The sequence below is a fragment of the Anastrepha obliqua genome, chromosome 4, assembly GCF_027943255.1.
Source record: "Anastrepha obliqua isolate idAnaObli1 chromosome 4, idAnaObli1_1.0, whole genome shotgun sequence".
NCBI classification, from domain to species: domain Eukaryota; kingdom Metazoa; phylum Arthropoda; class Insecta; order Diptera; family Tephritidae; genus Anastrepha; species Anastrepha obliqua.
The window spans coordinates 91,297,370-91,308,465 of NC_072895.1; the positions used below are offsets into that span (position 1 = coordinate 91,297,370).

An 11,096-nucleotide genomic window follows, 5' to 3' on the forward strand; every position below is an offset into this window, starting at 1 on the left:
ACTTAATAAAGACTCGAAACACAATTTTCATTTCTGTTTTCAATTTTCTTTCTGCTCGGTCAACGTCATTTTCCGATGGTGTTATGAACCGTATTTCCCGAATTTGATTCTTTGATTTGATTCTAATACACCTAGTATGTGCCAAGCAGTACTATGTAAATCAACTACCCCTTCACATCACCATGAACTATTTGACCTCCCCTCGTATGCTTGGGAAGCTTGTAACTAAACTAAGGTAGTAGTCAGTTATAAAGAAGGTGTGAGTGTGCGTGCCAGGCAAACAGACAAAGGACATAAAAGTGTGAAAGTGCGAAAGTGCAAAAGTCAAGGCATTCACTGTTAATTTAATGAATGCGCAATAGAAAACAATAAATTTTCGCTTACGCATCTTTCCCCACTACTTTGATTTTATATATTTTTGCAGAAACTTTGATTACACTGCTGAAAGCCATTCAGAATATTTATTGAGCTTTAACGTGTCGTAATTAAACCGTTCAAAGGGGTGCCAATATCAATGCAATCAGAGTTCAAATAAATAAACAAAGGCCAGATTGGCAGAGTTTAGTATTTCATGTAACTTATGACCACTAGCAACAAACAATCAAAGAAAGGTGAAATATTTTTAATTAGTAGTTATATAAAATAAATAAAGAGTGAACTTAAAATTATTGGCAAAGCATAATTTTAGTAAACTTGTGAGGAAATGAGAGATTTATTTATTTATTTAATTCTTGAAAACCTAGGAATGCAGTGTTTCCCACAGACTACGAAGAACTACATATTTGCTTGTTTTCCCCCTTTTTTTTTATATTCCCTTTTATTTATTAAATTACATTCTGCTATAAAAAATGGTTAAATTTTAAGGGCCGATGATGAATATAAACCACACCTAAACGTCAAGTTTTTTATGCATTTCAATTAACATTTTGCAATCCCAGACTAATTCAATTTAAACCAAGGAAAGATACACAATCGAGCAACGCGTTAAAGTTATTCAGGCTTATTATGAAAACGGGCGTTCAAATCAAAATGCATATCGCGCACTTCGTGAGCAAACCGGGTCTGTAGGAGATGTGAAAACACCAGTGCATGCTCGTTCATGCTTCGTACTGCAGAAAATATTGCTGCTATTCGCGATAGTGTGGTTAAACAGCCGTCCACCTCAACTCGGCGTCATGCCCAACAATTGCACCTCTCACGCTCGTCGTTGATGAACATTATGCATAAAGACTTGCATTTACACGCTTACAAGGTGCAATTGACTCAAGAACTAAAGCCTCTTGACCATTTCAAGTGTCGTCAATGGTCAGAATGGTGGCAGGAAATGGCAACAGTGAATGACCAATTTTCGAAGAAAGCATCTTCAGTGGTGAGGCACATTTTCACCTAAGTGGATTCGTCAATAAGCAGAATTTCCGCATTTGGGCGAATTATAATCCAAGAGTGATTGCCGAAAAACCAATGCACCCACAAAGAGTGACTGTTTGGTGCGGTTTATGGGCCGGCGGCATCATTGGGCCGTATTTTTTCCAAAATGAGGCCGGTCAGGCAGTTACTGTGAATAGTGTTCGCTATCGTGAGATGATATCGAACTTTTTATGGCCCGAATTGGAAGATATGGATGTGGACGATATGTGGTTTCAACAGGACGGTGCCACTTGTCACACAGGTAACGAAACAATGACTCTTTTGCGCGAAAAATTTGATGGCCGAATAAACTCACGTCGCGGCGATGTCAATTGGCCGCCAAGATCATGTAATTTAACACCGTTGGACTTCTTTCTTTGGGGTTATTTGAAAAAAAAAGGTGTACGTCGATAAGCCAGCAACAATTCAAGAGCTAAGGGATGAGAAAATTCGGCACATTAACGGCATAGAACCTCAATTATGCCTCAATGTCAACCCAAATTTGGACCATCGGATGGAGGTGTGCCGCCGAGGCTGCGACGGCCATTTGGCCGATATTTTTTTCCGCTCGTAATTAAGCCATACCAATGTTATCATAATAAAGAGAAATAACAATAATTTCTTACAAAAATTGTATTTTATTCAAAATCCACACCGGCTCTTGAAACTTAACCACCCTTTATATTAACAATATGTAATTTTTGTACAATTAAGGTCTATTATGTTCTTTCACAAATGTAAGAGGAATCTGTTTTTTGTTTTTGTTTTTGTAATGACTGTATTGTTTATTATTTTTTGAAGTGTGAAGGTCGCCTGTTTTTCGTCATTGTTTGATGCCATTAATACAGTATCATCTGCGAAAGTTGCTATCATTGCATTATGTGTTGTCGGAGTTGGCACATCTGCGGTGTATAATAGATATAAAAGAGGTCCTAGTACACTGCCTTTTGGTACTCCAGCTGTCATAGGTAGGATATGGGAATATTCGTCATCAAATTTAATTTTCGATCAGTTATGAAGCTCTTCAAAAGTTCATATGTAGTAGTTTTATGGAAAGATTCGTTTAAGCTTATGCAAAAGTCCTTTATACCAAACTTTATCAAAGGCTTTTGCAATGTTCAAGTATACTGCTACACAGTATTTTCTGTCATTCATATCGTTAAGTATTTTGTTGATAACCCTGTGGGTTTGTTGGACTGTTGAGTGTTGCCGTCTAAATCCTACTTGATGACTTGGTATGACTTTTTCAATATTTTCCCAAACACTTTTGAGAGTATTGGCAATGAGCTGATGGGCCGATATGAGGCAGTTTTGGCAACTTGTAATGTAATTTTTTTCATTCAAATAATGCAAATGTAACATTTCTTAAAGATTACAGGGAAAGATTATTAGAAAATACTTAGAGTTTGGTTAAACAATGCATTCAGTAATATTTTAAAATAATACTTTGAGAAAGAAAAATCCGGACCAATATGTTTTGAAAGCAAATTAAATTCTCTCATAGTTCAAGAAATCGGAGCATTGCAAGCTTAATTAATTTTAATCATCTGTTGGGAACCGCTGTAATGAATAGAACCCAGCACTGTGACTTTGCAATTTCTTTCGTTTTGTTGTCATTTACAGTCATTTACACTCAATGCATACTTATATTACATACATACACACATACCAATTAAGCGCTCTCATTTTAATCATTTTGCATATTACTCATATTCGTTTCTAATTTACTGTAACATCTTGTACATACATTTTTGCTATATAAGGTCCTACTCAACTTATGTACATTTCCATTAGAAAAAATACACTAGCGAAATAAAATGAATTCGAAGTCAAGACAAATCAGTCTTCCGACTCTTAACATCATCCCTAACCAGAAAATATCATGATTTCGTGTGCTTTGCAAAGGAAGATTGGAATTAATTTTTTTAAGAAACCGAGCGAAGTCAGTCACCTCTCTTAGCAAATCAAAAACGATAGTGAGGGTGAAATAGCCGTGCTGCTATCTAGTGATTTTCGGTTAATGAACAAGCACCAACTTTTATAGGATGGAATTGGTCAAATGAAATACCAAGAAAGCAAAGAACAAAAACTTTCTGGGCACAGAAATACCTTCTGCTCAAATATGAAGGAGACGGTATCAATAAAACGGTCCGCTGATGACATATGGCAAAAATAAATTTTTTATTTTTTGGTAGAACTGTTATAAGCTTACATGGCAAATTTCAGCGTGATATGTCACATAGTTTGTTTTCTGTGCTACTGTAAACAAGTCAAGCTCGAGTGTGTTCTTCGAATTTAACGATGGAAATTCAAAGAATTTGTTTGAAATTTTGTTATTCCAACAAAATTTCGGCTTCAGACGCCTTAAAAATGCTGCAGACAACCTATACCTATCGCGTGCACGTGTTTTTCAGTGGTATAAATCGTTCAAAGAGGGCCGTACATAGGTTGAAAACTTGCCTCATGAACGTCGTCCAGCAACATCAGTAAACGACGAAAACATCGGAAAAGTAAAGGAAATTGTGCTTGTAAATCGCACAAATCGCAAAATCGGTTAACGCTGAATATTATTTAGACGTTTTAAAGCGTTTGCGCGAGAACATTCGTCTTAAAAGGAAGGAATTGTGGGACAACAAGTCATGGTTCTTGCATCACGATAAAGTACCAGCTCACACATCGCGTCTTGTTCGCGATTATTTGAACAAAAATAATGTTGATATCGTTCCGCAAGCACCGTATTCGCCTGATTCGCTCAAGTTGCCGGTCCGGAGAAAAAATTTTGAGACAATTGAGAGTCATAAAATAGAATTCGAAGAAAACAAACTATGTGACATATCACGCTGAAATTTGCCATGTAAGCTTATAACAGTCCTACCAAAAAAAACAAAAAAATTATTTTTGCCATATGTCATCCGCGGACCGTTTTATTGATACCGCCTCCTTCATATTTGAGCGAAGGTATATGAAATGCTTAATATGGTATCCAACTAAAGACGACATATTCCAACATCGCATATTGCAGGTTTAGAGTATGTGGATCAAATAAGAGAGTGTATGAATTACTAGGTATGCCGTATGTTATTCTGGAAAGTTCTTAGTATTGTACATACAATCATTACTTTTTGCCTTAAGAGATTACTTTTTGTCTTAAAATGGGGAAAGTCGGGAATGGCGTATAACCCGAAGTTTTTAATACAATATACAGCATAAAAACAAGCTGCCGTAATGATGCCATTTTATGATGAAAAAATAAAAAGAAATGGAATACCATGGCATTTTGTAAGTTTTCATCCCGCCATTTAAATAAGAGTGCAAAAAAAGAAGAGTTTTTGATGCTACCTAACACCATATGATCCTCGTCCCATACAGTAGTCGTCTAAAGCTTATCGAACTCCCCACTCTTGCTGGTCGTAGAAATATGCTAGAAATAAAATTTAAGGTTAAGATACTTTAAAGATCGATTTTTAGTCTTTTTCTTCTAGCAGAGATTAAATTTGATATTCGCTCTTGAGCATTTTAGGCACTTCAGATCTCTTTTTTATGACCATTACAAGCAAATTAAGAACTTAATGAGCCATTTCGAACCCTTTGCCGAAATTGTAATTCTCACTCCAGCACTTTTGTTATGTCGGACCCGTTTTTTACCATCAAGAAAACGATGCACTTTTCGCTCAATAAATGACTAACGTTAATATATCTCTTGCTTTTTTATTCCGCTGAAGAATTTTTCTTTCCGTAGCTGCAAGTTTTTAGATTTCGATGCATAACAAGCTCCTGACTTTATTGGCCGAGCGCTAAAACAAAAATGAGTCGTATGTCAGGCGAACTACTCCCCTTGCATCGTGTCAGTTGGGTGGAAGAAAGATAACTGTTTGGTTTAATTAAAAATTAAGAAATGGTTTCGAGACGTCACAAAGCGTCATGCTTATCTATAAAGCTTGCAAGAAACGCTACAAAATATAAGTAATTTCTGCATCAAGTGGTAACTAGGTACAAAAATCGATCAGTTATGATTATCGTCAATGCAGGAAATCATATCGCTCGTTTGCAAGAGGCGCCAACTCAAAAATAAAAATGTTTCCGAAAAACTATGCCTCTTTTGACCCGATTATCCCTCTTTTAACTTTTTTTGCATACTGAAGTCATTCTTCATCGATTTGGTGACCGCCTATTTAAAATCTACAGGGTAAACGAAAAACAAAGCACCATAACTTTTTTGTGTGAAACTTCCATAGCGTTTTGCAATGCTCCTAGTATCATTGTAACGTTTTATAGTGCGATACACAAACATTTTATTCACTTTGAGGTGACTGAGCTCACGAACAATGGCTTGTTGTGATTTTCCAGCCAAATATAACGCAATCACACTATTATGTTTGAGTTCCATCACAGAAAAAAAAATCCAACAAAACTGAGATGCAAATGCTTTTGATGGCTTATAAACAATATATTGAACTGTCATTAGAACAATTTTGACGTTGATGTAATGAGCTGTTTTACAGATAAAAGCAGTGTAAAGTTGGTAACATTTCATGTCGTTCACCCTGTGTATTAAAAGGATCCTGAATATAAAAAATGTTCACAATGGACATCAAATTTAGAGCAAAGCAAACTGTGAAAAATGAGAATGCTGGAATATAGGAGCCTATGTCGTCCTTCTGACGAATGATGATGGTCCAGGGTTAACAAAAAAGTAAGACATATTTTCATCTGAGTGACTGGTAGGCAAAGGACTTCAACATTGCATATGAATCCATTCGAAACATTGTTGTTAGTGACTTAGGTTTGCGCCGTTTTGCTGCAAAGTTGATCCCAGGGAGCTGTATTTCATACAAATTAGGTACTTCCGAAAGGAAGTAATGAAAAATCTGATGGATATAACGAAAATAGAGTTCCAGCAATGTTTCGAGCGCTGTATCAAACGTTGTCATAAGTGCGGTGCAGTTGATGGAGAGTAATTTGAAGGCGATAATATCTCTTTTGAGGAATAAACTCGTATTTTAAATTTTCTACGGATTTTCGATCAAGATGGTATTTTAGAACTTTATTTTATACAAGTATATAACACCTTAGAACAACGGAGAAATATATTATTCTATATATATATGATTAAATTTCAAGGGCCGATGTTGATTGTGAACCACACTTAAACGTCAACTATACCGTTGGACTTCTTTCTTTGGGGTTATTTGAAAGAAAAGGTGTACGTCGATAAACCAGCAACAATTCAAGAGCTAAAGGATGATATAATTCGACACATTAACGGCATAGAACCTCAATTATGCCTCAGCGTCATCGAAAATTTGGACCATCGGATGGAGGTGTGCCGTCGAGGCCGCGGCGTCCATTTGGCCAATATTTTGTTTTACGCGTAATTGACCCATACCAATATTATCATAATAAAGAGAAATGACAATAATTTTCCAAAAAAATTGTCTTTTACTCAAAATGAAGACCGGCCCTTAAAACTTAGCCACCCTTTACATGTAATTAATTTTAATTATTAATAATAACTTATTGTAGAGATAAGACGCGAGTGACCAATGCTGGGCGGGAAATAACCAAATATTTTTAAGCATTACTCGAGGGGAAAATTCTCAATGATCACTGAGTGGGCATTGGAATAAGTGCATAAATGAAGGGTACGCCAATTAGTAAAAATCATCAATAAAATTTGAGCCAAGCCGTAGTTAAAAATGGTTACTTGCTAAAGTTTTGAATTTACGATTCTTCACTAATTAGATTTCCTAATATTTCCTAATTCACACCTTTGAAGCAATAATTTTTTATAGAAACTATTATGTAAATTATTTCAGAGACTAGTATGTTTTCTGATCTATCCATCGAGGTAAAATACTTAAACTGAAGAAGTAACCCGTGGGCGGATTGCTGACGCAACTAGTGAAATATAAAATTTCAAAAGATGGAAAAAATTCTATGACTAATACAAGAAACTTATAAATTTAAACATTTTTACTCATTATTCTCGACATGGCCTCCGCTATACCTGTACAAATTCTCATTATTTTCTTAAAATTACTTATAACGACGCTTAGATGTCGCCTGGTTTCATCCGTGCATAGTTTTTTTAGCCAACCATGGGAAGTAAAAAACTAAAAAGTGTTCAAATTAAAATTCGAAAGGGAAATGGCGTATCGATTTTCGCACATTTGTATACGATTTGATTAAACAAAGTGCAGTAATGCGCATGTCAAGCGTTTTCGCTACTTAAAAGTCACCTAAATTCACACTGGCGGTGCCATAAAATTTTAGCTATAGCATCTCCTTTTCAACGTGGCGTATAAGTAACATTTTGCAAACACAGGCAAGTAGCCCCATTCCATAAGGCGGTAAGTTCAGTGCAATTTTAACGCTCTTGCCTAATTCAGGACATTTTCCATTCACATAGCTGCTACAAGCGTCAGAAATGCGGATGTTACTGAAACTACTAGTTGCAACCTTTTATAACACTTTTCAATTGCCATATACTCGCATGAACCTAGCAACTTTACATATATCTACACACACGTATTTACATTCAACCTGCTTGTGTGCAACTACTATACCTCCATCTCGTTTAGACACCCTTTATATGTTTCACTTTGTTATCGTTACAGTGCTTTCCCACCGAGGACACGCCCGAACACAAATCACCCTGTTGTCACATCAATTCTGATTTCGAAATAACAACGTTACCACTGCCGCCGGAACCGCCCACCGGGCGCCCACCAAAAGGCAGCAATAGCGGCGAAGCAGCTGGCGATAACAACGGCAGCGAATGTGGCAATAGCTCTAGTGGAGGCGGCGGCAGCAGCAGGGGAGGAGGCAGCGGTGGTGGCGGCGGCATACGCGGCGGCTCAGTACTAGGTATTTGTGCGCGAGCACGCACTAACAGTCTCAGTCGTAGCGCGTCACAGCAAGCGCGTAAAAATCCAAATATCAGCTGCAGCAACAGCAGCCACGGTCATCATGGGCATAGCCATCATGTCGGCGGCGGTGGTGGTGGTGGTGTCGGTGGTGGTGGCTTGAGTTTCACTAGCGTACGGCCCGACATTGAGGGCCTCTCTGAAAAGTACTGGGGCGAAATACTCGAACGGACTGTCAGCTCGGGCAGTTTGCATGCGCTGACGAAAAGCTTTCCACACGCAGCGCCACATCACTACTATGCGCACCATCAACCGCCACATCAACAAGCGCTGCCGCCACACACAACGACAATGACAACGTCGTTTAGCAAACACAGCGAACTGAATCTCAACTTGGCGTTGGCCGAACATGAACGCCATGCGGCAGCATTGCACGACGCCAGCAACGGGGCTGGCGGTGCACTCAACGCCTATGAGCTAAGCAAATTCTCCAGCTCAGAGCCAAAATTGTGCGAGCATATCTACCATGATGCCAACTGTGCCAAAAATAAATCAGCCGCGCTAGCTGGCGGCCTAGGGGGAATGGGAGGGGTTGATGTCAAAATGTCAACTGGCGCAGCAGCGGCGTCGGCGACCGGACGCAGCATACCGGATATTTAGTACGCGGAGAATGTTATATTAGCAAACAGTCAAATGGCGCGCAACTGTGCACGCGGCGCCGCTTGTGCTGGGGTTATGGGGGGTGGAGGCGGTGTCACTGGTCGCGGCAATATTTTAACCACAGCGCGCGTTGCATGCCATAGTCCGCCTGCGCGCAGCATGTCTGTGTTAGTTGCCATGCCAATGGCCGAGTACCGGAAGTAGGCGGATGGCAGACGGGAAGACCAAAAAGGCGCGCAAAGACGGCAACGACAGTTACAACTGCCACAGTGACAGCGACAGCAACTGAGCAGGAAATGCAGCAGGCCAAAAATGAGGCACGAAATGAAATTGCGCGCCATCAATGCTAAATGGTAGAGGCCAAGGTGCAAAGTGGTAGTAGTGCAGCATGACAGCGGCTGGACGGAAGCGGCTTGTCCGAAAAGATTAAAGCAATCTAGTACTTAGTCTGGCGTCAATGCGGCGCCTGTAAGGCTGCTATGAAAATTTCAAAATTTTTGCAGGCCGCAAGTATGTAATTTGAATTTCACAAACGTTTGTGTGAGCATTCGCCGAGGTGACTGTGAGTGTATGTGTATGCGCGCGCGCTTAAGCACTATCAGTCACATGATAATACCCACTTTACGTAATTTCACACCATAACCGAAAGCGCAGCGCCTGGGACGCCATCCTGTTGACTTAATGCTCCGACGCACTAATGCTCATTAATTGTTTCTCGGATGACAGATAGCCGCAATTGTACTAAATATGGATTAAAGCGGAGGAAGTGTGGCAGCGAAAGAATGAATAGAGAATCACAAAATTAAAATGTTCTATGAAAAATTGCTCAAAGTTCACATTCATTGTAAATTTGTGTAATTTATTTTTAATGTTTTTTTTTTCTTGCGCGCCAAGTGAGTTGTATTTATCATGAATTAAGCCATAAATCTGCGGGAATACTTGTGTGTGTAAAAATGTGCTAAATTGCCTAAAATTGTATGTGACGTTGTAAGTGTGTAAGTCATATAAGTATAATCACTCTTAGTCTAATACTCTTCGGCTCTAAATCATTCTGCAGAATCTGTAAAAATAAATCGTATTGAAATAAGGCTAGAATAAGTGAATGTTTTCAAATACTCGTACATGAGTTAGTATGTAAAAATACAGTTGATGCTTTCCATTTCAATTCAACCGGGCTATTCGGGTCATGTTCTTCGATTTCGATGTAACTCAAATATGTTGCTCTCTGGTCAAAATAATGAGACACGTATTTTTTGTTCGCCCGAAAATTTTTTTTTTTCAAGATTTATCGGCAATTTTGTTCTTCGGCTCAAAATCGATTTTTTTTCAATATATAAGATTTTTTTGTTTTTAAATGCTCATAACTTAGTCAAAAATGAACCGATTTGAATCATTCTGGGTTCGAAATGATCGTCATTACTTACACGAATGACTTCATGCAAAAAAGTAGTTGAACATTTTTTATTTTCCAAAAAACAAAAAGTGCGAAAAAGGGTTTTACTCAAAAATTCATTACTCGAAAATAACTAATTTTAGCTACTGGGCATTCAGCTCAATTGAAGTTTGAGGCGTCCTCTTGATTTGGAAAAAATTGTAAAAAAAAAACAAAAATACACTTTTTGAAATATTGAATTTCGAAAAAATCTCAATTTTTTTTCTTTTTTGCTAAATAAAAAATTGTCAACTACTTTTTCGCAATTGTTTCTACATTATGTCGCTCCTGTAAGTAATGATGATCATTTTGAACCCAGAATTATTAAAATCGGTTCATTTTTGACTAAGTTATGGGCATTTAAAAAAAAAAAATTCTTATATATATATAATTAAAAAAAATCGATTTTGAGCGGAAAAACAAAATTGCCGATAACTCTTGAAAAAAATTTTTTTCTGGCGAACAAAAAAATACGGGTCTCATTATTTTGACCAGAGAGCAACATATCATCGAAATCGAAGAACATGACCCGAATAGCCCGGTTGAATTGAAATGGAAAGCATCAGTTATAATTATTCTAAGTGTAGTTAAATTGTATGTGTAGTTACCAAACACAAAATTACGATGCAAAAAACTGTAGGACAATTAATGATTGCTCTTGAGTCAAAAGACATTTTCAACCTTTAAATTTATTCGGAGAAACTTTAGAAATTTTCAAATTTTCCAATAAC

At 37.8% G+C, this 11,096-nt stretch overlaps 1 protein-coding gene across 1 annotated transcript in view; it reads left to right on the forward strand.

Annotated features, from left to right (window-relative positions):
* Positions 1-8,933, forward strand: part of LOC129245004 (uncharacterized) — a 99,181-nt gene extending 90,248 nt beyond the window's left edge. The window contains exon 8 of the mRNA XM_054882944.1: positions 8,025-8,933. Coding sequence (XP_054738919.1) covers positions 8,025-8,933 — 909 coding nt within the window. The remainder of the gene's footprint in view (positions 1-8,024) is intronic.
* The last annotated feature ends 2,163 nt before the right edge of the window (positions 8,934-11,096 follow it).